The following is a 27642-nucleotide window of genomic DNA, read 5'->3' as shown; positions in this document are numbered from 1 at the left end:
TTACAGGCATAAGCCACCATGCCCGGCCAGTTACATGTAAGTTAAGGGGCATATCAATGCAAATTGAGGGGGGTGTTATTTAGAACTTTCCTGGAAAGGGGTGGTAACTTCCAGGTCGTTGCCATGGCATTTATAAAATGTCATGGTGCTGATGGGAATATGAGGGCAGCTAGCGATTGCTTTCATCGCCATCTGCCTGTTCCTGCTGTTTTTTTCACTTCATCCTATCTAGGACAGATTCTGTTTTGGTCAGCAGGATTGTGACCAGAACACAAGCCCTGCCAATCTCCTACCTCAATACATCCGTCCTTATATCCCTTTATCTGTTTGTCTTCCCAGTTCAGTGGTTGCACAAGGCTAACATGGGTTGGTAGAAGAATGGTAAGCTCTTTCTCTGTCCCTATGTATCAGCCATAACACCTCCCACTCAGCTGCTAAGCCAGCTATTGTGGCATCAGTAGACAAGATGAGCCATCAAAAACACAAGGCCTTAAATAAGCCAGTGTTGTTGTAAACAATAAATGAGATAATGTATATAAAGCGCTTAGGGCACAGCTGACTATAAAGTCCATATAATTTTTCAATATAATTGAGAGAGATTGGAGCTGGTACTTTGCCCTGAGAACTGATTAATAGGTGAGTCCAAAATAGCTTTTTTTCTGGCTAATTAAGGTCTTGCTTTTTAAAATGAAGACACATATGTTGGGTGCATGCACACCCCCGATTCTTAATTTCATGCTTCTTCCCCCCAAAATTACTTTCCCACCCTCCTCACCACACATCCCTCCCCCGAACAAATACTAATCTCCTGATCCAACAGCAATGCATGTCATTTGCAGGGACCTTCTAGGCCTCAGTTAGACTCACCCCTGGAGCAGCTTGGTAACTCTGGCTCCCATTTGTTCAGGGCCTGGCATTGCACACGGTGGTGTCCTTTCATGACAAAGCCAGGCTGACACCTAAACTCCACAACTTCATTTAAGGAAAATAAGCTTCTGTTGACAGACACCAATATTCCATTTTCCACATTTGGAGGCATACATTTGTTAGGTATAATGCACTGAGGGGCCGGGCCGCTCCAGATGCCCACTTGGTCATCTTTGCTGGTGCAGTATATAGAGGGCTCACCCACGAGCTCAAACACCTTTCTCCCTCCGCTTCCAAGATTGCAGTGGTAGGTCACCACAGATCCATAGTGAAAATACTCTCTGTTAGTGCTGAAGAAATCTCCATTGGTGATGTTGGGGGGTAGCCCACAAGTAATTCCTGGCAAAAGAGATAGCAAGTTAACCAAAACAAAACCTTGGGACAGAGTCTTGCTCTGTCACCCAGGCTGGAGTGCAGTGGCACGATCACGGCTCACTGCAACCTCCACTTCCTATGTCAAGCAATCCTCCCCACTCAACCTCCCAAGTATCTGTGATTACAGGCACTCACCACTGTGTCTGGCTTATTTTTGTATTTTTAGTAGAGATGGGGTTTGGCCATGTTGGCCATGCTGGTCTTGAACTCCTGGCCTCAAGCAATCCACCTGTCTCTGCCTTCCAAAATGCTAGGATTATAGGTGTGAGCCATCGTGCCCTGCCTGGTTTCTTAAAATTATACTTTATTGTAAATTATGCTAACAGCTTTTTGGAAATCCCAAATTACTGGAAGTAAATATCATCTAATATTTGCTAACGTACAGATATATTCTAACAATTTTACAATATTATGAGTTCTGCTCTTTGTAGTTAACATTACTTTGCTAAATGTGTCCATATATTATTATAGTCCATTTTTTCCCTTTTTTTTTTTTTTTTTTTTTTTTTTAGACGGAGTCTCTGTTGCCCAGGCTGGAGTGCAGTGGCATGATCTTGGCTCACTGCAACCTCCTTTTCCTGGTCTCAAGTGATTCCCCTGCTGCAGCCTCCCAAATAGCTGGGATTACAGACATGCACCACCATGCTCAGCTAACTTCTGTATTTTTAGTAGAGATGGGGTATCACCATGTTGGCCAGGCTGGTCTCAAACTGCTGACCTCAAGTGATCCACCTACCTTGGCCTCCCAATGTACTGGGATTACAGGTGTGAGCCACTGTGCCTGGCCTATAGTACACATTTATATTTCTTCTGCTAAATGAGAATTTAACTATGTTATCTCACCATTATTAATTTAGTTCTCTCTATATAGAATGCATTTGTCTTTATTCTATTGGTTATTAATATAATAAAGCATATAGCACAGCATTTTTTTTTTTTTTTTTTGAGACAAGGCTTTGCTCTGCTGCCCAGGCTGGAGTGCAGTGGCCTGATCATGGCTCATTGCAGCCTCAACCTCTCTGGCTCAAGCAATCCTCCCACCTCTTAGCTCCCAAGTCGTTAGGACTACAGGTGTGTGCCAGTATGCTCACTTAATTTTTGTATTTTTTGTAGAGACAGGGTTTCACCATGTTGTACAGGCTGGTCTTGAACTCCTGGGCTCAAGCCATCTGCTCACCTAGGCCTCCTAAAGTGCTGGGATTACAGGTGTGAGCCACCACACCTGGCCCAGTATAACATCTTTATTAAATAATAAAAACAAAAAGCTCTGGCAGAACTAATAAAGACAAAGCACAAATACACAATATTACATATAATAAACACGATACTTACAGAAGTAATAAAAAGAACTGGATACTGATCTACAGCCATACCACCCTGAATGCACCCAATCTCGTCTGATCTTGGAAGAACTGAATACTGTGTCCTACTCTACCGTGGGGCAGTGCCCAGTGAGTATGTTGACCTTCTACAAAGTTTGTTCCCACTTATTCTCCCACCAACTGGGTTTGAAATTGCTGATTTCCTCACATCATCACCAAACCCAGGATTATACACATTTTATATTCCTTGTTAGCTTGCAATTACTCATTCCCTTTGTTCCCCAAAATGTAGAAAGCTCATCTTCCAAACAACTCACAGGGAAGATGGCATGATCCCATTTAGACAAAGAATAAGAAGGAAGAAAGAGCTGCATGGCTTGAATATCCGATGTGATACTAAGAGCTTGCAGAGAGGATATAGGGTTTATTTCACTGACTTTGTATTTGTTGACTTCACTGAAGAAAATGCTCTTCAAACTGCGAGGTGTTCAACAGAGGAGGAAATTGGGGGCTGTTTAAATGAGCTCAAGACTAGTTTAAAATAAATTAGACCTTGAGATAAGAAAGAAAAGCATTTCTAGGTGAAGGTGGAAGTTTGGGATGCTGTGAGCCATTCTAAGGATATGACTGGATTCTTCAAATATCAGAAGGATACCATTTCCAAGAGGGATGAGATTCATTCTTTGTGATTCTAGGAGGACAACTCTAGGATTAAACAGTGGGGTGAATGGGGAAAGAGACTTCAACTCACGTTGACAAATTGGCGGCTTCGTGCTCCAATGGGCAGTATTGCCTGAGATGATACATTCAGCAGATGAGTGACCAATGAGTCGGTGCCTAAAGGCAAACAATGGAAAATAATTGTGCTGTACATGCCTCATCAACGTCCTCACAGCATGCATATGTGGCAAACCAGAAGGATTACAATGTAGGAGAAGTCTAAGGCCTAGCCTAAACTTTACTTATTGTTCCCAGCTTTTCTTCTTTTTCCTATTCTCTCACTATTGAAAGAAATATTTCTGCTCTAACTTCTCCTGGCCCACTTTGCTTCTTAATATCTTGGCTTCATTGTGGACTGTACCTGGCACCAAAATAAAAAAAATATATTTTGTAGACCTGTTTGACAATTTTTTTTAAAAGTTCTGTCTTTTCTCATATTATTTCTGCCATTTTTTGTTTGCATATTCCCTTAATCTGTGTGTGTGTGTGTGTATGTGTGTGTGTGTGTGTGTGTGTGTGTGTGTGTATAATACTATGTCATTTAATTTGAGGCATGCTTTTTATAAATACAAGATTTGTTGCTTTTGATCCTATCTAATAGACCTGGTTTTTTGACAAGAAGATTAAACCAAATGGATTGAAATAAATTATATATTTGATTTGCTTTTTTTGTTTGTTTGTTTGTTTAGACGGAGTCTTGCTCTGTCGCTCAGGCTGGAGTGCAATGGTGTGATATCTGCTCACTGCAACCTCTGTCTCCTGAGTTCAAGCCATTCTCCTGACTCATCTTCCCGAGTGACTGGGATTACAGGCATGTGCCACCATGCCCAGCTAATTTTTGTATTTTTAGTAGAGATGGGGTTTCACCATGTTGACCAGGCTGGTCTTGAACTCCTGATCTGAGGTGATCCTCCCACCTCGGCCTGCCAAAGTATTGGGACTACAGGTGTGAGCCACTGCGCCCAGCCATGTCATCATTCTTTCACTACCTTTTTCATGATTTCACAATGTCCAATGATGAGGATGAGGAGAAAGCAATGAATAAAATGACCTGACCCAAACATGAGGGGGCTTATTTCCGATGACAGAGACAAATGCATTCCTTGCTATTCCTTTTCCTTCCCTCTTACTTACTATATGGAACAGATAGACTCAGCTGTTTTAGTCATTCTAATAATTTGGAAATTAAACTTAATATTTTTTTCTAATTAGGAATTTAATTTTATATGTGTTCATGTATATTGTGTTTATATACGTGTGTGTATATATATATACACACACGATACATATATTTAAACCTACTTTCTGAATTTCAGAGTCAAATTCTGTATAGTCAGTCTACTCATGTTTTCTGTAAGTCTAGCCTGCCTTTTCTTGCTTTCTCACATTTTCTACTTCTATTGATATATTCTGTGACTTCACAGAGATTATTACTAAATTACAATTACATTGCCAGTTTTTGTGTTTTTTTGTTGTTGTTGTTATTGTTTTTACCACTTTTCTATCTCATTGAGATTTCTTTTGGAATTCATCATTCTCCTTGTTAAAAATTTGCTTATGAATTGCCTGGGAAGCATACTTAAATGGTACATTTTTTGTGTCTTTGCTTATCCTTTAATGTGTATCTGGAGCCTGTAGGTGTGAATATTAGCTTGGCTCAAGAGAAATGCTATCTTACACAATTTAGTGTTGTGTAGAATCAATGTGGTGGCAATAAACTTACTTCTTCTGCAGGTATTATATTTTTGCATTTTATTTCTGGAATCTGAGTTTTTTTTCTCTATCCCTGAAACACAGAAATTTCCCTAGTAATGGCTAGGTATGGGCTTATTTGCTTACCCTTCTGGAATTTTTTTTTTACACGTATTTTGAATCCTAACACTGTCTTAAATATGTCTTTTCTTTTTTTTTTTTTTTTTTTTTTTTTTTAGACAGGGTCTCATTCTGTCACCCAGGCTGGAGTGCAGGGGTGCCATCATGGCTCACTGAAGCCTCAACCTCTCGGGCTCAGGTGATCCTCCCACCTCAGTCTCCTGTGTAGCTGTGACTACAGGCCACGCCGCCACGCCCAGCTAATTTTTATACTTTTTTTGTAGAGATGGAGTTTTGCTTTATTTCCCAGGCTGGTCTCGAGATCCTGGGGTCAAGTGATCCTCTTGCTTCAGCCTCTCAGTGTTGGGATTACAGGTGTGAGCCACTGTGCCTGCCTGTCTTCTCCTTTTCATCTTTTCCCACTGCATTCAGGGAAAATTTGGTTATCTCTTCTTACTCTTAGCTTTAATTTTCTGCAATATTCAGTGTTTTATATATATATATATACACACACACATACACACACATGCAGACGCATGAAATGAAATATATAAACACACTGAATGCATATATTCATTCATGTACAGACTTCATGGCTAGTTTCACAAAATTATTTGTACAACTGAATCTTGTTAAAACTATGAAAAGGAGAGTGTTCTGAAAGTTTCCCTGGTTTCTTGGCAGTAAATCTCTTCTGTAAAATTTCTCCTGATTTTTAAAAATTGGTCTCTTTTACATGTATTTCCTGTTTTTTTGTCATAAGCTCAATGGTTTTCTACTTTATGCCATAGAGAGGTTCACACTTATTCAGCAATGCAAGATGAGGTAGGTACAGTTAGGAAATTTATCAATTGTATTTTTTAAAATGCTCAAAAAAAAAAGAAAAGAAAAGAAAGGAGGACATTGGATTTATTCCAATTTTACTTTGTCAGATTCTGGGTGCTATGGTCTGTGAGGCCTAGGCTGGTAAATACGCTGGACACCACAAGCTTCCTTTCAGTGTTTGTTGCGGTGGCACAAACGTATCCCCTACTCACTACCTGGCTTAGCTGTTCCCATGAAGAGTGAGCTTGAGGCAGAGCCTCCACTGTGTGCTGAGCAAGGCTGAGCACCAACAACTGGGCAGTGCACTGTGAGCACCTGACGCTTGACATTTTCAAAGGGGCTCTGTTGTAGGTTGAAGTGTCTCCCCCGGATATGTTGAAGTCTTAACCCCCAGTCCCTGTGAATGTGATCTTATTTGGAAATACAATCTTTGCAGATGCAATCAAGTTAAGATGAGGTCACTAAGGTAGGCCCTAATCCAATATGCCTGATGTCCTGATAAAAAGGGAAAACGTTGGACACAGACATGCACAGAGAGGAGAACAGAATATGAGGACACAGACCCAGAGGGAAGATGGCCATGCAAGGACCGGGACAGAACAAATTGGAGTTCCGCTGCCACACACCAAGGCAGGCCTGGGGCTCCAGAAGCTGGAAGACGCAATGAAGGATTCTACCCTACAGGATTCAGAGGGAGCATGGCCCTGTCAACACCTTGATTTTGGACTCCCATCCTCTAGAACAGAACTCCAAAAACTTCTGTTGTATTAAGCCGCCCATTTTGTGTTACAGACATTCCTCAAGGATCTTGCAGGTTCAGTTCCAGAACACCACAATAAAACAAATATCACAACAGATGAGTCATATGAATTTTTTGATTTCTCAGTGAGTCTAAAAGAAGTTGTGTTTATACTATACATAGTCTATTAAATGTGAAATAGAATTATATCTGAAAAAAGTCATACTTTAAAAAATGGTTTATTGATAAAAAATGCTAAAGATTATCTGACCTTCAATCAGTCGTAATCTTTTTGCTGGTGGAGGGTCTTGCCTCAAGGTTGATGGCTGCTGACTGCTCAGGGCGGTGGTTGCTGAAGGCTGCGGTGGCTGTGGCTATTTCTTAATCTAAGGCAACAATAAAATTTGCCACACTGACTCTTCCTTTCACAAATGATTTTGCTGTAGCATGCAATGCTGTTTGATAACATTTTACCGTCTGAACTGCTTTCAAAATTGGAGTCAATCCTCCCAGATATTGCTGCTGCTTTATCAACTGAGTTTATGTAATATTCTAAATCCTTTGTGATCATTGTCACAATGCTAATGTCATCTTCACCAGGAAGAGACTCCACCTCAAAAAAAATCACTTTCTCTGCTCATTCATAAGAAGTAACTCCTCATCCGTTCGAATTTGATCATGAGATTGCAGCAATTCAGTCACATTTTTAGGTTCCGCTTCTAATTGTAGTGTTCTTGCTATTTCTATCACGTCTACAGTTATTTTCTCTACTGAAGTCTTGAACTTCTCAAAGTTATCCATGAGGGTTGGAATCAACTTCTACCAAACTCCTGTTAATGTTGATATTAACCTCTTCCCATGAATCATGAATGCTCTTAGTGGTATGTAGAATGACTACTTCTTTCCTGCACTTTTCAACTTACTTTGTTCAGATCCATCAGAAGAATTACTGTCTGTGGGAACTACAGCCTTACAAAATGTATTTTTTTTTCCTTTTCTTTTCTTTTTTCTTTGAGTTGAAGTCTCACTCTATTGCCCAAGCTGGAGTGCAGTGGCATAATCTTGGCTCACTGGAATCTTCACCTCCTGGGTTCAAGCGATTCTTCTGCCTCAGCCTCCCGAGTAGTTGGGACTACAGGCACATTCCACTATGATGGCTAATTTTTGTATTTTTAATAGAGACGGGGTTTCGCTATGTTGGCCAGGCTGGTCTTGAACTCCTGACCTCGTGATCCGCCCACCTTGGCCTCCCAATGTGCGGATTACACCGCCCCTGGCACAAAATGTATTTCTTAAATACTAAAACTTCAAAGTCAAAATTACTCCTTCAGCCATGGGCTGCAGAATGGCTGCTGTTGTCAGCAGGCAGGAAAACCACATTCATCTCCTTGTCCATCTCCATCAGAGTTCTTGCCTGATTAGATGCAAAGTCAATGAGCTCTATGTAACATTTTGAAAGGAATCTGTTTTTCTGAACACTAGATCTCAACAGTGAGCTTAAAGTGTTCAGTAAACCATGCTGCAAACATACCTCTGTTGTCAGGCTTTGTCGTTCCATTTATAGACACAGGCAAGGCACATTTAGCATAATTCTTAAGGGCCCTAGGATTTTTAGAATGGTCAGTGAGCATTGGCTTCAACTCAAAGTCACCAACGGCATTAGCTCCTAAAAAGTCAGCCTATCCTTTGAAGCTTTGAAGCCAGGCATTGGCTTCTCCTCTCTAGCTATGAAAGTCCAGTAGATGGCTGTTTTGCCTATGTAGAGAATCTGCTATTTATTTTAACACATTCATCAATGATCTTAGATCATCTGGACAACTTGCTGCAGCTTCTACATCAGCACTTGTTGCTTCACCTTTCACCTTTATGTTATGGAGATGACTTCTTTCCTTAAACCTCAAGAACCAACTTCTGCTAGCTTCCAGCATTTTTTTTTTGAGATGGGGGTCTCACTCTGTCGCCCAACCTGGAGTGCAGTGGCACAATCTCGGCTCACTGCAACCTCTTCCTCCCGGGTTCAAGTTATTCTCATGCCTCAGACTCCCGAGTAGCTGGAACTACAGGCAACCTGCCATCATGCCTGGCTAATTTTTGCATTTTCAGTAGAGATGAGATTTCACCATATTGGTCAGGCTAGTCTTGAACTCCTGACCTCAGGCGATCCTCCCGCCTCTGCCTCCCAAAGTTCTGGGATTACAGGTATGAGCCACTGTGCCCAGCTGCTTCCAGCTTATTTTCTGCAGCTTCCTCACCTCTGTCAGCCTTCACAGAATTGAAGAGAGTTAGGGCCTTGCTCAGGATTAGGCTTTGGCTTAAGGAAATGTGTCTAGTTTGATCTTGTATCTAGAGCACTAAAACTTCTTCCATATCAGCAATAAGGCTGTTTCACCTTCTTATTATTCATGTGTTCACTGGAATAGCACTTTAAATTTCCTTCAAGTACTTTTGCTTTGCCTTTACAACTCTCCAGCTGTTTGGCACACGAGGCCTGGCTTTTGGCCTGTCTTGGCTTTCAACGTAACTTCCTCACTAAGCGTAATCATCTCTAGCTTTTGATTTCAAGTAAGAGATCATGACTCCTCCTTTCATGTCAACACTTAAAGGCCATTGTAGGGCTATTAATTGGCCTAATTATAGTATTATTGTGTCTCAGGGATTAGAGAGTCTTGAAAAGAGGGAGAGAGAAGGGGACTGTCTAGTCCATGGAGCAGTCAAAGCATGCACATTGATTAAGTTTTCTGTCTTATATGGGTGCCGTTCGTAGGGATCCCAAACAATGACAATAGTCACATCAAAGATCGCTGATCACAGATCACTGTCACAGACATGATTTGGGATATTGTGAGAATAACCAAAATGCTATACACAGACACGAAGTCAACACACACTGTTGGAAAAATGATGCGTCTGACATGCTTGTCGCAGCGTTGCCACAAGCCTTCAATTTGTAAAAAGCATAGTATTTGTGATGTACAATAAAACGAGAAAGGCCTGCACTTGGTGACGGCAGCCCTAGCAAGCGATCATGCTGTTACCAGTAGTGGCTGTTTGTTCTCTCACACAGCCACTACATGCCCTTCCCTTTCTTCCAGCAATGTCTACTCTGCATCAGGGTTGTTTGTGTGCTTTGACTACTACACTCCTATTTTTTTTCTCTTCCCATCCAGTGAATGGCATACTCTTTATATGTGCACTGCCCTGGTTTTCAGCAAGGATACATATTTTTCCCCTAATCTTCTTCTATCTTTGTTCATTTCAATCATGAGTTGATACCTGTGTTCAAGCCTCTTAAAAGCAGGTGGCAATAGCCTAGTTTCCTTCCTGAGATGTGGTTAGAAGGTAGTATTGCTGTGTTGGAACTCTTGAACCAAGAGATGTTGCTGCCAACTCACCCTGTAGTACAAGAATAGTTGATTCTGGATCCAACCTGGATGTCTGTGATCACATGCACTGTGCCATTCACTGGATCTGGAGGAGTTGTACATGATTTACCTATGGGAAAGAAAGTATTTTGGAGCCAGGTAGAGTAACCTGAACTCTCTTCAGTACATAAGGTCTCAACCTGCATGTAGGTTCCTGAAGAAAATACGCAGTTCTGATGGTTCCACAGATTTTGTCACCTTGAGAAAACTCATCAGAGCGCCTAAGGATCAGCCACCTACGAAGCCCCGCTTTGAAAAAGACCTTCCCTCCAGATCTATCTAGATCTAGATTTAGATCTGTGTAGAGACCTTGCATCCCTTATCAGAATGTAAAAGTCATTTATGACATTATATACTACCAATGTATTTCGAAGTTTTCAAAGGATTTCTTCCCACCTAGTCATTCCAACAGAATTTTTCTTCCTACACACTTTTTATTTCCTAATTTAGAATCGTTTGTTATTTACTTTCCCATAGGGATTGAAGATTTTCTCTACAAATATTCCTTGAAACATTCTCATGAAGTGAGCATTTCAAGCAATAATCAAAGATGACCTACAAGAAAAACTCTTATATCCACCCATCTGAACACTTTTCAAAAAAGGTTTCTCATATCCCACATTTGAAAAAATTAAATAAGAAGCTTTGGTAGACATGGGAAAGACACAATGCAAGTTTACTCACGTTTACAGACACCTTTGGGACTCGACCACACCAGGTTATCTAGACATGTGATAGAGAATGGATTCTCGTAGTACTCAGGACGGCATTCGTACTTTAAAGATGTCCCAATGGGAAAGTCAGATGCATTGGTTTGGGTTTTCAACTTAGCAAATGGAAAATTATCTGGGGCTTTACAGTTACCTAGAGACCATGAAATCAAGAATATCTGAGTTAATAAAAATATACCCAATACCCAATGTGTTTCTTCTTTTCTCTCCCTTGGTAGATTTGATGACAGAAGAAAAGAAATTTCTAGTTATGAAAAAAAAAAAAAAAACAAGAAAACACAACACCAAAAAACTTCCCTGCGTGTTTGAAGGGAAGCTTCCATTAACATAGGCTTATAAGGAAATATATTATCTGGAAGGCTAGTCTGCTATCTGGTCTTTCTACTCATGTAATTTATTTTATTTTATTTTTTCTATTTTTAGTAGAGTTGAAGTTTCACCATGTTGGCAGGCCAGTCTTGAATTCCTGACCTCAAGTTATCTGCACCCCCCTTGGCCTCCCAAAGTGCTGAGATTACAGGTGTGAGCCCCTGCAGCCAGCCAGCCTATTTTTATTTATTTATTTATTTTTGAGACAGGGTCTCTCTCCATTACCCAGGCTGGAGTGCAGTGGCACAATCTCAGCTCACTGCAACCTCTGCCTCCTAGGCTTAAGTAATCCTCCCATCTCAGCATCTTGAGTAGCTGGGACCACAGGCACATGCCACCATGCTCAGCTAATGCTCGTATAATTTAAGGTAAGGATAGCTCCGATTTAATTTTTCACATTTTTAGGAAGCCAGAAAGAATATTCCTGCTCAGGTTCCACCTTTTGTGTCTGGTTTCTTTGTACTTCAAGGCATCAAAACTCCAATGAGAGGCTGACAAGCATGGGCAAGAACTCAAGACATTTCCTGGCAGGAGCCACTGATTTTCTAGGTCAGATTTCTAAGCCAAACATTTCAATAAAGAGATTCACCAGCATTTGTTTTTAATTCATATGATTCTAATGAAAGACATTTCCATCACTCACCGCCTCCTTCTTTTTTTCACCAGCCCCTCCAGCTGCAAAGGTCATCAGGATCTGATGTGTTGACCTACCTTAGAACCATTTGTCATTGGTTTGGCATTCCATTGTGGCAAATGCACAAAGAAATACCACATTGTAATTATGGAAATATGGAGGGCCTGCGTTAGATATTCTGAACCCATTTGGGATGTGGGGAAATGAGCACTAACCCAGAATTCCACAGCGAGGGGCAGGGCTGCTCCAAACCCCATTCCCTTGAGGGTCACTTGTGCAGCGGATGGTGCTCTCCCCAATGAGGTCGAAGGTCATCCCTCTGTCTGGGTGGGGGTCACATGTGTAAGTTACAGCTTTTCCAAAGGGAAAGACTTCCAGAGGTTTTCCTGTGTGTCTCCCATTAGGAATAACTGGAGGACTTGGACAAATGATTTCTGGAAAAAAGGCAAAAGCTCTAAGTTTCATTCAGGAGTTTCCCCAGAGGTATTCTGCAATTACAGGGTGCTATGATCGGTGTTGCTGAAAATATACTAAGGAGGTGACAGTAGACATTAGGCCTTTGAAGAGTTGGATTAAATGAGATGTCATTGAAAGCGTATTGCAAAGTGCAAAAGAGATTTTTCTATCCCGAATCTTCCAGATAGTAACGGTTCCTGGACAATAGAAACTTTACAATTTTAATGAAGTAGCAAAACATTTGAAGAAGAAAAATAACCACTTTGAAGTGTTACTCATTCATTAGTCAATATATATTAATTGAGCACTTGTCCTGTGTCAGTCACTTATCAGGATCCTGGGGATGCAGTGCTGAGGAAGGAGCCTACGTTCTTGGGAAATATTTCTCAAATGTATATATGTGTGCTAATCATCTTAAATAGGTGAAAACTTTCACTGATTACTTATTGATATTGATCATCAACCTCTGTGATAACATTAGCACTGTCACAGTGAACTGAAACATAGTCAGGCCATTATAAAAAACTCTAAATGGATTCAGATTGCTTTGCTTTTGAAAATGTCTAGGTCTGTTGATTTATTTTCTCTTTTTACTTTCTGGGTCAGGTTTCAAGTTGTTACTCCTTTCTAGCATCTATTGATTTGTTTAGAACAGTCTCTCCCTCATTTCTAATTGGTGTTTTTCCTTAGAACTGGAATTTGAAAGAAGCTACTTTAACTAGCAAGAGTTATGAAAAATAAGAGAAAGTTTGAGTAGTCAGTCAATGAGCTTTCATGCATGATAGTAGCACAGACATTTGTCATGCTGCTTCAACGAGCACTGTATTTCTTAGACAGCAAGAATCTCTATATAAGTTTTGTTCTTACAAAATTTTCCTCTAAAAAGCACTGTAAGATGTCCAAGTATATTTCTAACAACACAAACATTTTAGTAAAATTTCATGGTTTTCCAAAGAAACATGTTTTCCAATCATTAGAATCAAGAAATGAAGCAAAGTTCTATCTACCATTGGGGAAATTATAAATGGGTAGACTAGGAGAAATCAGTAGTCTACTGATTATTGAACATATGAGGCTCATTTTGAAAAAGTGACTTATTATTTATGAATCTCTCAGCATAAATTATTTGGATACATGTTTTGAGAATTTAAGGAGTCTCAAACTGCTCACTCTGTCTAATGTTACTCCCCACTTTTCCCTCATTCTTGATTGCTTTGATCTATTATCTATAGCACCTATTTTTTTTATTTTTTTCCTTGTCCTTCTCCCCACCTGAGTAAAATATGAGGACAGGGACTTCACTCATCTTGTTCATTGCTGTAACTCCAGTGGCTAGATGAACAGAGGCACAAAGTATGTGATCAATAAATAATTGATTAAATAAAGGCATGTTTAATATTTGTGTATTATCAAATATATACACAAATTGTAGACTGACTGCACATTGATTGGAGAAAAAAATGAAAAAGAAAGAAGGAGGGAAGGAAGGAAGGAAGGAAGGAAAGAGAGAGGGAGATAAGAAGGGAAAAAAAACTGAAGGAAGGAGAGAAGAGAAGAAAGGAAAGAAGTAGAGAAAGAAAGCAAATTGTTAAAGCTTCACATTATCTAATCTCTCCTGGCCTAGAAGCACACTACCATAGGATTTATCACAATAAAACAGAATACAAAATGACAGACAGAGATCAGATGGTTCCAAAGACAGGTGATGTACACATTGATTCACAACAAAATATTATTAAAATAAGCAATTTTCAAATCAATAATTCAGACTAGAAAATTGAAGAACCACATTAGGGGAGGTCATGGGTCAAATACTGAACCAATGAAGGGGAGAGACTGGCCTGAAATGTTACTCCTATTACTCACGTTCACACACTGGAACACTGCTATTCCAAAGGCTTTCCATTCCAGCCAAGACACAGTAACTAGCAGAGCTGCCTTTTAATCGAAATCTAAAGAAGAAAATAGTAGTGAATAGTGAGCCAAGAGGCCACATAGTTCACAATCTAAGGCCCAACCCCAAATCTCAGGATTTTGAGGACCTGAGGCCAGCAGGTGACAGATGTGCAGAGGGTACATTATTCTGGAAAAATCACAACCTCCAGAAGGGAGCAATATAGAATGACAAAATGCAGTAGCTTGGTCACATGACAGTCCTGCTTGAATTGAAAAAGGTGGTCACAAAATAGCCACCATCTTCTTGACCCAGGACCCAGGCTTGGAGTTTCACTGATTACTCATTGTCATTATAAGAAACCCAGTCTTCTAATGCCACGCCTTCCTAACTCTGAACTTGGAAAAGCAAATAAAACAACTCCCAGTTTGGACTGGAAAAGTGAGAAATAGCTGGTGAGAGAACAAAGATTGTCCTTTTGTCTCCACATCTGTGATGGCATGAAGAAGGCTCACAAGGGCAGTTTGGGCTGCTGAAGAGTAAGCGTGAATATTCTAGGGGAAAAAGGAAAGAAGAGAGGACTTGATTTTTGTCTGCAATCATCAAAAATTCTCAATGTCTTTTGGGCCCCAATGCCCTTCTAAATCTTACTGGGTGCTGGTATTTGGAGGCTGCCAAGATTCTGTGGAACATTTTGGGATCAGGTGCTTTGTTGCCCATGCTGGTCAGCTCCCATGTAGAGATGTGCACCCTATGAAGAGCACTAGATGGACATAAACAAGTTAATGATCTTGCCGGAAATATTAACAGCAGCCATCAGGACCCCAGCTCAGAGCCCAGAGCCCATGACTAGCAAGACAATATATGACTGAATTTTTAAAAATTGCTAACTTTTTACACTTTCAGTCCTATTACAAATTTCATTATTGATGGTTTAAAGAATTTACTGAAATGATTCTTAAATGATCCTAGATCTTTAGAATAAGCTTTTTGTTACTTGTATTTTTTTCTGGGAATCTCTAAATTACTCATATTCCTTTTTGCTGTTTTGAAATTCTAAAATTTTGAAAATAGGATTTTTTAAACTTATGCTGTTACCTATATATTCATAATAGTAATTATACTTGCCTTTGAACTTGCCAGTTAATATATGGCCCAGTGTCCTCTTCATATCTCATGTTATTAGTTCTATATGTTTCTTTCCTTTCTTCCTATTTATGCTTTCAAAAGTTCATCTCTCTGATTGCGTGTGTGTCTGTGTCTGTCTTTTTAAAGCCACATCAAATCTCCCCTTTTGGGACTAATTCCTAACCCCAATTTCAATGTCCAGCAAGCTCATACTCACCCTTCATCACAAACAAAATCCACTTTTGCTCCAAGCTGGAAATTAAGTGGAAATAGCACACGGCCATTAAGAAGTTGGCCCAGGAAGTCATCACAGGATTTCACTGGAGAAAAAGAAAAATGAATGGAAATAACTGGCATGTGCAGAATAAAGACGCAAGCTAAAAATATCAAGCCAGACAAGAGTCTAGGCACCTTCACATCTGGGGGCTGCAGGGCTCCAGTCTCCCTGGGGTGTACAGCGCAGAGACGCAGCCCCTCTGAGGTCATAGCCGGGCTCACAGATGTAGAACACTTCCTGCCCAGGCTGAAAGATGTCCTTGTCCCTTTGGGTACGCTCACCATGCAGGACATCTGGAGGTGACTGACATACTGGGGAGAGAGAAACAAAGTATTGCTAATTTTCTCAATGTTAAACTGGCCAAGAGAATAATAATTACAAATCTATATATAATAATAAAGTTAAGATAAGAGCTTTATTATATTGATAACAAACTAAATACACAGGGCAAGGAAGATGTCTTGCCATTAGTCATAGAACTGACACATTGCAGAACTGTGACTAAAACAGAGGTATCCTCAATTCATTGCTTTTCATCTAAAGTATGCAACTAACATTCCGCAATGGACAGTTCCTTGTAGAATGCTTCCAATTACTGTTCACCCAGTACAAAATTGGGAGGAATGATGGATTTTTATATCTTTGTACTTCCTTTCTAGAAAGGCATCATCTATTTAGTCTTGCATTTTAGGCAATAAAGGAGTGCCCCTGCCCATGTCGCATCTAATAGGTCCCTCCGTCACCTATCACACCGGTGCAACAAACAGCATCCACACATCTATTCTCATCTCCTGTCAAGGCTTCTCTCAGTGGCCACCTGACATAAGGTGGTAACGAACTATGGGCCTCTCTTCACGCTACGAAGCAAGGTGCTGTCTAGTCATTCATTTCACTCCAGTGAGAAGATGGGCAACTGTTGAACAAAATCTAAAAGACCTACTGTCACCATAATGAGAGTGTATATTTCAGGCAACATATTGTAATGGTAGCACTGGCTCTCTCTTAATATAGTTGATCTGAACTCAGGAAATCAGAACACATTTGGGTCTCAACTAAATTACATGAAACTGCTATAAAATGGAAAAAATAATTTCAGTTTGGCTTTGAGCAGACCAGTTCCCTTTTCTGGACTTCAGTTTTCTCAAGCATCTGGGGCACTGGACTAGAAAAATGACTTCTTTAAGGAGTTTGTAAATACTCTGATGCTGTAATGTCCATTTTCAGGGTTCATCACCCAGTGTTTCCTTGACTAATCAATGCCTGGTGATGTAATATTGAGGTGCTGTGCTGGATAAATTTTTGTTGGCTCCCAGTCTCACACTTTTGGACTGTCTTTTGGCTGCTAGCAATGGAAGCCTTAAAACTACAATCATTCATCTTCCTTGATAGCTGGGCTCTGGTTAGGTTCTGCCAGTTGGAGGCATATATACCGAATTAAAAGGCAGGATGAGAGTAGAATCTGTTCTACTTCTAGAGGTGGCTCAGGCAGTGGCGGTATAGATGGCTTCAGTGAGCAGTTACAGCTTCAGTTCTGGCGATGCCAATGACGTTGGCTCCAGCAATATCAGCTGCATTCTGGCAGCAGTGGTGGCTCCTGCAGCATTAGCAGCTTTCAGGGAGCTGGCTGCTCGGTGGGAGGGGCTGGCCATTTCAGCATCAGTACAGGCTCCTGTGCTCTAGACTGGCCGCCACCGTAGCTCCCTGATCTCTGGTAACTCTGCCTTCGTCTTATTGCTTTTCCTGCCCTTCTAACATCTTTGTGACCTATTAGCTGTGATATGGTTTGGCTCTGTGTCCCCACCCAAATCTCATGTCAAATTGTAATTCCCAGTGTTGGAGGAGCCTGGTGGGAAGTGACTGGATTATGGAGGTGGTTTCTAATGGTTTAGCACCATCACCCTAGTGCTGTCTTGTGATAGAGTTCTCTCGAGATGTGCTTGTTTAAAATGTGTAGCACCTCCCCAGTTGCACTCTCTCTCCTGCCAGCCATTTGAAAATATGTGTGCTTCCTCTTTGCCTTCCACCATGATTGTAAGTTTCCTGAGGAGTCCTCAGTCATTCCTCCTGTACAGCCTGCAGAACTGAGAATTAATTAAACCTCTTTTCTTTATAAATTACTCAGTCTCAGGTGGTTCTTTTTTTTTTTTTTTTTTTTTTTTTTTGAGACGGAGTCTTGCTCTGTCACCCAGGCTGGAGTGCAGTGGCCAGATCTCAGCTCGCTGCAAGCTCCACCTCCCGGGTTCACTCCATTCTCCTGCCTCAGCCTCCCGAGTAGCTGGGACCACAGGCGCCGCCACCTCACCCGGCTAATTTTTTGTGTTTTTAGTAGAGACGGGGTTTCGCCGTGTTAGCCAGGATGGTCTCGATCTCCTGACCTTGTGATCCGCCCGTCTCGGCCTCCCAAAGTGCTGGGATTACAGGCTTGAGCCACCGCGCCCGGCCTCAGGTGGTTCTTTATAGCAATGTGAGAACAGACTAATACAACCTGTATGAAATCCCTCACTCCTTGAAAGTATCTAGAGTAAATTTTGATTTCATGACTGGATGCTGATTAGCAAAGCCAAGTCTCTGGAGTCAGGCAGACTTGCATTCCAGTCTTCAGTCTGCAAGTTAAAAGTTATCTGATTTCCCTAAGGCACATTTTCTCTGTGAAACATAGAGGCCAGGCACAGTGGCTCATGCCTATAATCTCAGCACTTTGGGAGGCCCAGGTAGGTGGATTGCTTCAGCTCACGAGTTCAAGACAAGCCTGGGCAGCATGGTGAGACTCCATCTCTATAAAAAAATACAAAAATTTTAACTAGGCCTGGTGGCATGCACCTGTAGTATCAGCTGCTTGGGAGGCTCAAGCAGGAGAATTGCTTGAGCCAGGGAGGTGGTGGGTGCAGTAAGCCATGATCTCACCTCTGCAGTCCAGCTTGAGTGACAGATCAAGACCCCGTCTCAAGCAAAACAAAACAGACAAACCTAGAAAAACTGGTAACTACCTAATAACTTTGTTTTAAGGATTAAAATTCACATGTAGCCTGTATTATGGTGCCCGGCCGGAAAAATTTACTCATTTTCTATCAGCAGTTATTGTACTCAAAGGTAATTAATAGATCTGTTTGTAAGAACCCCAAAGAAACATCACAATGCTTGCCCAGGTTTAGCTTTGCTTTTTCATTTCAGCACATGTGCATGTACACACACACACATATATACACACCTTCTGAATTTCATTTTCACTACCTAAAAAATTTGTTCCCCCACCCTGCTCACCACACATCCCTCCGCCTGAACAAATACTAATCTCCTGATCCAACAGCAATGCATGTCATTTGCAGGGCCTTTCTAGGCCTCAGTCAGACTCACCCCTGGAGCAGCTTGGTAACTCTGGCTCCCATTTGTTCAGGGCCTGGCATTGCACACGGTGGGGTCCTTTCATAACAAAGCCAGGCTGACACCTAAACTCCACAACTTCATTTAAGGAAAATAAGCTTCTGTTGACAGACACCAATATTCCATTTTCCACATTTGGAGGTGTGCATTTGTTAGGTATAATGCACTGAGGGGCCGGGCCGCTCCAGATGCCCACTTGATCATCTTTGCTTGTGCAGTATATGGAGGGCTCACCCACGAGCTCAAACAGCTTTTTCCTTCCGCTTCCAAGATTGCAGCGGTAGGTCACCACGGATCCGTAGTGAAAATACTCTCTGTTAGTGCTAAAGAAATCTCCATTGGCGATGGTGGGGGGTAGCCCACAAGGAATTACTGGGAAAAGGAAGAGCATAACAGTCAATTTAAATAATGAATGACAAAAATCTCATGAGTCACTAAACTGTAACTATTTTTACATTCATTATTTGCTTTTAATCTTTGCTAACATGTAGGTACATTTTTACAAAGTTGTAATTTCGGTGGGCAAAATATGATGTGTCCTGCCTTTCTTACTTATGTGATTTCCTATAATATTTGCATGCATGTATTCACTCAATCCACATTCTTTTCATTTTACATAGCTCTTTGATTATAGTATTATAGAGTTTACACCGTTTTCTCCTACTCTTTTCCATTTGCTTTCTTAATTTGCATTTTTGTTATTAACTGAGGTTAGCTGTTTTAGGAAAACAAAATATAAAAACCTTCACTAAAAGATAAATTATAAGGGAAGAGAGAAGACACAAATATACACAGTAGGAAAAGGAATTTAAACATTGTTATGGATATGAGAATATTTATAAAACTGTAGACTACTGGGGGTTAAATATTTTGAAAATCTAAATGATATAAATGGAAATATAAATTGCCAATATTCATTCAAAAAAATGTAGAAAGCTAGAATTACCCAAGAAACATGTAAGAAGAATAAAAAAAATAAGTTCTATCGAACTTTTAAGTAACATATGCTTCCAAATGTAATTTCAATATTTCACAACATACAAAAGATATAAAACTTACCAACTCATTTACTCAAATCTAAATTTGATACAGTAACATATCTGTGTAAAAGTGGTCATTTATTAGTCCACAAAAACCCCTAAATGTATGTTAACATACAGACCAAGACATAGAAGAATAAAGCCTAGCGTGTTTAAGTGAAGTCCTGTCATGATAGGAGAGAGATAACAGATATAAACAACATTTGAAGAAGTAATAACTGAGAAATTTCCAAGACTGATGCAAGATTACAGATTCAAAAAGTTATACAGGCCTGGCATGGTGGCTCATGCCTGTAATCCTAGCACTTTGAGTGGCCCAAGTGGGCAGATCACCTGAGGTCAGGAGTTTGAGACCAGCCTGGCCAACATGTCGAAATCCCGTCTCTACTAAAAATACAAAAATTAGCCAGGCACAGTGGCACAAGCCTGTAATCCCAGCTACTGAGTTGGGACGATTGCTTGACTCTGGGAGGTAGAGGTTGCAGTCAGCCAAGATCGCGCCACTGCACTCCAGTCTGTGTGACGAGAGTGAAACTCCATCTCAAAAAAAAAAAAAAAAAAAAACAACACCTATATAAACCCAAGCAATACAAAGAAATACTGACCTAGACACAACATAGTAATATTGTAAAAAAAATCTATTTTAAAGTGTAATCCATTTTAAAAGCAGCAGGAAACATGGACAATAACCTTCGAAGGAACCACAATTAGAAAAATGTTTAAAGAATTTGTTGTCAGAAGATCTACAATACAAAAATGCCAAAGAGACTTTTTCAGACTGAAGGAAAATAGTTTCATATAGAATTTATAGAATTGCGGTAAGAAGGAAACACACCAGAAAGAGCTTATATGCGGGTATGTTTTCATTTAGGATCTTTATGATAGAGAGAACCTCTACAGTGATTAGAAGAAACACAGGATGGAAGTAAAGATTTTATTACGGGCTGGGGGTACACGGTACGCCTGAAGATCACAGAAAGGTTAGTCAGTGCAAGGAATGGAGAGAGAGAGAGAGAAGGGGACACATCGGCCGACACCTTTATTGGCGACCGGAGTATGACCCAGCAGGCATCTCCCATGGGGAGTTCCAACTGGTGAGTTTAAAGAAAGTAGGCACATGTTCCAGGAAGGCATGCTGCGACTGAGAGGTGGTCATGGCAACATATCTGCGAAGTCCATGCAGGGCACAGAGGTCAGGGATGCGAGTCAAGTAGGTTTTATCTAGCTGTCCCATAGAGAGGTGGTCACCAGAAGGCAGTTTTATAAGGCAGATATCTGGCTCGACCACGTTGAAAACTGGGAGGAGGTACAGAACTAGAAAGGGCATTAAGGGTGACTAAGCTCTGCTTCTGGCATGAGAAAGCTAAACATATTCTAAATGGATGCTGAGGCAACATAAAAATTATAAGAATTCACTACCGTGTAAATATAAATAGAGACTGTTTTTATAAAGACAACGACAATTATGTCTTTGAAATATAGAATATATGTAAATTGTTAAATCAAGTGTAGCCTAAAGCCTTACATAGTTTAAGCTCAGCCTAAAGGTTTCTCTGTACACTGCGAACTGTAACAACTGAAGATGTAAACAGACCATAGACTACTCTTATGCCAATCATCGAGTTTTGGCCAATCAAATGTGGCCAACTGTTTGAACTGTCTTCAAATAAGGCAAATGCTGAGCTATAACCAATCCGGCTGTTTCTGTACCTCACTTCTGTTTTCTGTGCATCACTTTCCTTTTTCTGTTCATAAATCCTCTTCCACCACGCAGATGGACTGGAGTTTCTGGCCTACTGTGGCTCGGGAGGCTGCCTGATTTGTGAATCGTTCGTTACTGAATTAAACTCTGTTAAATTTAATTCAGCTGAAGCTTTTCTTTCTGGAAAATGTATGACAACAATACAAAAAGAGGGAGAGGACACAAATGGAATTAAATATTAATAGTTTGGGTACTTGCATTGTTTGGAGAGTGGTAAAAGCACAATTTTAGTAGACTATAGTAAATCAAGGATGTCTATCTCTAGAGTAGTCATTTAAGAATAAAAAATGAAATATAACTTAAAAGCTACTGGGGAAAATAGAATAATAAAAATACTTGATGAATTAAAAAATGTGAGAAATGAAGAATAAAAGAACAAACACATGAAACAAATAGAAAACAAATAACCAAGAGTTAGACTTATCAGTAACTAGATTAAATTTATTTATGTATTTTTAATTTTAACTTTAATTTTTATTATTAAATTTAAATGTTTCAAACACTAATGAACAACAAAGGCTGAATAAAACAACAAAACTTTACTATATGATATTTACAAGAGACAAGCTTTAAATATAAGACAAAGAAAGTAAGAAAGAAGCCTGTATAGCTATATTAATGTACAAAGTAGATTTTAAGGCAAGAAGTATTATAAGAGGTAAAGAGAGACATTTCATTATGATAAAATAGTCAATTCAGCAGAAAGAATAAACCAAAAATTTCATGTGTTTAATAACATGTTTAAAATACATAAAGTAAAGATTGCTAGAACAAAGAAGAAAGACAGGCAAATTCATAGTCACAGTTTGATATTGTAATGGGTTGAATAACCACTGTTCACCTTAAAAAATATCTATGTCCCAATCTCTGAAACCTGTGAAACGTGACCCAGTTTGTAGAGTCTTTGTAGATACAATCAAGTTAATGATCTTGAGTTGAGACCATCCTAGATTGCCACGGTCGCCTCTAAATCCATGCCCAGTGTCTTTACAGGAGACAGAAGAGCAAAGGAAACACACAGAGGAGAAGGCGACTTGAAGATGGAGGCCAAGAAGGAAATGATGCATCTGCAAGCCAAGGAACATCAAAGATTGCCAGCAGCCACTGGAAGGAAGTCTGGAGAGAGGCACAGAATAGCTTGCAGATGGAAGCAATCCTACTGACATCTTAACTGGATTTCTGGCCTCCAAAGTGTTAAGAGAGTAAATTTTTCTTCTTTGAAGCCACCAAGTTTGTAGTAATTTGTTACAGCAGCCCTGGGAAACTAATACAGATATTTTACACATGTCTCTCTATAACTGAAAGAACAAGTGGAGGGGGAAAAAAAAGACTGTTCTAAACCACATTTTCCTAAATGACATTTCTAGAAAATGAAACAAAATAAATGTTCGGTCTTTTCAAGTGCATACATAAACTTTTACCAAAATGGTCCATATTCTGGGCCATAAACCTTGTCTCAAATGATTAAATTAATGAAAGAATGATACCTAGAAGATCTCCAAATATTTAGAAGTTAAGCAATGCCCTTCTAAATAGCCTATGGGTCAAAGAAGACATCAGAAGGTAAATTAGAAAACTTTTATGTACAATGATAATAAAAATATAAAGATTGTGGGAAGTAAAATAGTTTTAGAGAAAAATGTATAGGTTAAATGTATATATTAGAAAAATAAAGGTTGAAAACAAATTATCTAACCAATATTAAGAATTTAGGAGTGGGGGAGTAAACAAAGCTTAAAGAAAGCAGAAGAAAGAAAATAAGCAGAAATCAGTAAAAGAGAAAATAGTCATACATTAAAGAAAAAACAAGAAACTTAAAAGTAGTTTATGTGAAAATCTTAGTAAAATTGATAAAACCCCAGTAAAACTAATTAAGGAAAAAGAAGCAAAGAGATATTACAAATATCAGAAATTAATTACCATAGGGGAATCACTACAGAATTACAGACATCCAAAGGATTTTCTAATATGAGGATATAATAAACAGCATTATGCTAATAATCTAGAAAATTTAAATAAAATGAGTAAATTCTTTGAAAAATATAGCCTACCCAAACTAATTCAATATGATATAAAATAATAGTTTTACAGCTATTGAAGAAATTGAATCACTAATTGAAAACCTAACAACAACAACAACAACAACAACAACAAACCCTCAGGTCTCGATTGCTTCACTGCTGACTTCTTCCAAACATATAAGGAAAAATAATATTAATGTTACACAAATTATTCCAGAGACTAGAAAAAAAAAACAATTTTTAACACATTTTACTAGCCCAACATAATCTTGATGCCCAAATCTGATAAGGACATTAAAATAAAACCAAATTATAACCCAAGATCTCTTGAGAACATAAATGCAAATTTTCTAAACAAAATATTATGAAACTGAATCCAACGATATTTCCAAAGGATGATACAATGATCAAAGTGAGGTTTACCTTGACTGATTTTAAATATTAAATCAATGTTACAACGTTACAATAAAAATATGAGCAATCCTGCACACACACACCACACACGCTCACACACATTCCATAGATAGGATAATCATCTACAACACATCACAAGCAACATAGGATGATTCTAGGAATTCAGTTTGTTTGCCCTTTAAAGATCAATCAATGTAATATATTACATTAACAGAGTGAAAAAGAAACATGATAATCTCAATACATGCAGAGTGATCAATTAGAATGAACATTCATGATAAATCTTTTAGCAATTAGAAGTAAAGGGGAATTTCCTTAATCTAATAAAGGATATCATACAAAAATCTACAGCATACATCATTATTTATGATGACCATTAAAAGCCTTGTATCCTCTCTTCTATTCAATCTTGTACTGGAGGTTCTAGCCAATGCAGTAAAGCAGGTGAAATAAACAAAAGACATAAGAAAGGAAAAGATTTAAAAACTTTGTCAGATTCATAGATGACAAAATTATGCAGCAAATTTAAAAAAATACAGAAAAACTATTCAATTTAAAAGTAAATTTAATAAAATTGCTGGAGCTGAGATGAAACAGGTGCATATCTAAGAAGTAAATAGAGAATAAAATTTTAAAAATAATATATAGTAATAAAGATAATGAAAGATGTACATGACTTCTATAAGATAAATTAACAAATATTATTACAAGAAATTAGAGAAGACTTCAAAAATGGGAGGATATATCATGTTCATAAATTTAAACTTCAAAACTGTAAATTTGTTAATGTCCACAAATTGATGTACTGAGTCAACAGAAACTCAATACAAATTGAAGTAGGATTCTTTATGTGGAAATTGGTAAGCTGATTCTAAATTTCATATGGTAATACGAAGTGCCAAGAATCACCAAGTAAATCTTGAAGATGCACATAGTTAGAAGATATATGCCACCAGATATCAAATCTTAATTCAATGTGATAGTAATTAAAATCTTAATGTAATGCTGCAGTTTTGTTTTGGTTTTTTGCCATTATAGTATGGCAAAAACCAAACCAAAACAAAAACACAATGTATGGTAAATAAACCAATGAAACAGAACCTCCTTGGAATGAGAGCCACATATAAGGTCACCTGACTTATGGCCATGGTGCCACATTTAATAAATGATATTAGATCAATTACCTATCCATAAGAAACAGGGTCTCACTCTGTCACCTAGGCTGGAGTGCAGTGGCACCACCGTAACTCACTGAAGCCTTGAACCCCTGTACTCAAGGGATCCTCCCACCTCAGGCTCCCAAGTTGCTGGGACTATAGGCATGTGCCACTGAGCCCAGCTAATTTTATTTTATTTTTTGTAGAGACAGGGTCTTGCTTTGTTACCCAGGCTGGTCTTGAACTCCTGGCTTCAAGCAGTCCTCCTCCCTTGGCCTCCCAAAGTGCTGGGATTATAGACGTAAGCCACCTCACCTGGCCCAATTGCCTAAGTAGAATAGAAAAAGCAGTAACTTGGAAAAAAGACCCATAAATTGAATATTATTAAAATGTAGAACTTCCTACAACAAAAGACATCATTAAGAATGGAAAAAGAAAAAGAAAAGCCATAGTCTGAAAGACAACATTTGTGTTCCATTTATTAGAAAACATGAGAATATTTAAATAACTTCTACAAAACAATAAAATGATAGACAAACTAGTCAATAACAGCCAGAAGTTTGGAATAGGCACTTCACAAACATATGAAAAGGTACTCAAGATCATCAATGAAATACAACGTAAAAATAAAAAAAATCCGACAATCCTTCATGCAGGCAGCAACAAAAGTGACTTCCAAATGTAACACTGAGCAGAAGCCGGACACAAAAGAGTACCTATTTTTTGATTCCTTTATAAAATTTAGGAAGTGGCAAAACTAATTATTAATGTAATAAATCAGAATAATGGTTACTTTGGGAAGATAACTGGGAAAGGGCATCGGGAAGGCTTCTGGGGTGCTGATAGTGTTCTATATCTTAATCTGAGTGTCATTTACATGGATGCATTTAATTCGTAAATAACCATTGAACTGCATAATTAAGATGTATGCACTTTACTGCGTATATGTTATACTTCAGCAAAAAGTCTACATGGTACAGGAAAATTGTTGGAAAAAAAAAGACCTCCCAACAAAGTAAACTCCAGGGCTTTTCTGGTGAATTCTTTTAAACATTTAAAGAAGAGATAATACCAATTTTATATAAACTCTTTCAAGGAAACAAATACATGAAACACTACCAGCTGGCTTTATGAGACTGTCATAAGTTTGATGTCAAAATCTTAAAAGGACATTACAAGAAAAAAAGTTACAGTCTAATCTCTAAAATAGGAATGGAATGAAGAAAGTGTTCTGGAATTAATTGGCGGTGCTGGTTGCCCAATGTCTTAGTCTATTTGGGCAGCTATAACGAAATAATATAAACTGATTAGCTCGTACACAACAGAAATTTCTTTCTTTTAGTTGTGGAGGCTAAGGAGTTCAGGACCAACCTCTCTGGCAGATTCAGCATTTCCTCCCATGGCAGGAGGGGCAAAGGAGCTCTTCTGGGCCTCTCTTATTAGGACACTAATCCCATTCGTGACAGCTCTGCTCTCATGATCTTATCACCTTCCAAAGGCCTCACTCCTTAATGTCATCACCTTAGGGGTATGGATTTCGACATATGGATCTGGGGTAGACTCGAACATTCAGACCATAACATACAACTTTGTGAATATACTAAATACCACTGAACTGTGTAATTTAAAAAGGTAACTTTTATGATACATGAATTATACTTTAATAGAAACATCTAAAATGTGCTATTAAAGCATATTTGTCATATATAAAAATGATTAAATATTATGACCAAGTTGGTTTATTTTAAGAATGTAAAATTGAAATTCAAAATTATTTGCCTTTCAAAAATGTACTCAAAACAGTTTGTTACATTAACAGAAAACAGAGAAACAGATATAATTACACCTATACATGTAACTGAAGTGTTTGATAAACTTCAACATGATTCAAAGACAAAAAACTTTTAATAATGAAGAATATGTGAGAATGTCCTTAATTCAAAAATGATTATCTACAAAAAGCCTACAGTAAACACCAGATTAATGGTGAAATGTTTTAATCTTTCCCTTTGAGATGTGGAACAAGACAAGGATGACACCTATTGCTACCAATGTTCAATGTTATATTGGTGGTCCTAGCCATGTGGTAAAGAAGAAAGAAAATAAGGAAGAAGGAAAGCAGGGAAGGAGGGAAGGAAAGGAGGGAGGAAGGGAGGGAGGAAGGGAGAGAAGGAGGGAGGGAGGGAGGGAAGGAGGGAGGGAGGGAGAAAGAAAGGAAGCAAAGAAGGAAGGCAGG

The 27642-nt window shown here is 39.0% G+C and overlaps 1 protein-coding gene across 3 annotated transcripts in view; it reads right to left on the bottom strand.

Moving 5' to 3' along the window:
* Positions 1 to 27642, bottom strand: part of CR1L (complement C3b/C4b receptor 1 like) — a 99579-nt gene that overhangs the window by 20494 nt on the left and 51443 nt on the right. For 2 of the 3 annotated variants that reach the window (XM_045366987.3, XM_065532078.2), the window contains exons 5-13: positions 18986 to 19384; positions 15766 to 15942; positions 15572 to 15674; positions 14199 to 14284; positions 12092 to 12310; positions 10827 to 11006; positions 10113 to 10212; positions 3376 to 3461; positions 868 to 1266 (exon numbers count right to left, since the gene is read on the bottom strand). In XM_045366987.3, coding sequence (XP_045222922.2) covers positions 868 to 1266; positions 3376 to 3461; positions 10113 to 10212; positions 10827 to 11006; positions 12092 to 12310; positions 14199 to 14284; positions 15572 to 15674; positions 15766 to 15942; positions 18986 to 19384 — 1749 coding nt within the window. The remainder of the gene's footprint in view (positions 1 to 867; positions 1267 to 3375; positions 3462 to 10112; positions 10213 to 10826; positions 11007 to 12091; positions 12311 to 14198; positions 14285 to 15571; positions 15675 to 15765; positions 15943 to 18985; positions 19385 to 27642) is intronic. The other variant, XM_065532082.2, reaches the window with a different exon arrangement.

The sequence above is a fragment of the Macaca fascicularis genome, chromosome 1 (assembly GCF_037993035.2).
Source record: "Macaca fascicularis isolate 582-1 chromosome 1, T2T-MFA8v1.1".
In the NCBI taxonomy this organism is placed as follows: domain Eukaryota; kingdom Metazoa; phylum Chordata; class Mammalia; order Primates; family Cercopithecidae; genus Macaca; species Macaca fascicularis.
This window is presented reverse-complemented; position numbering and strand designations above follow the sequence as displayed.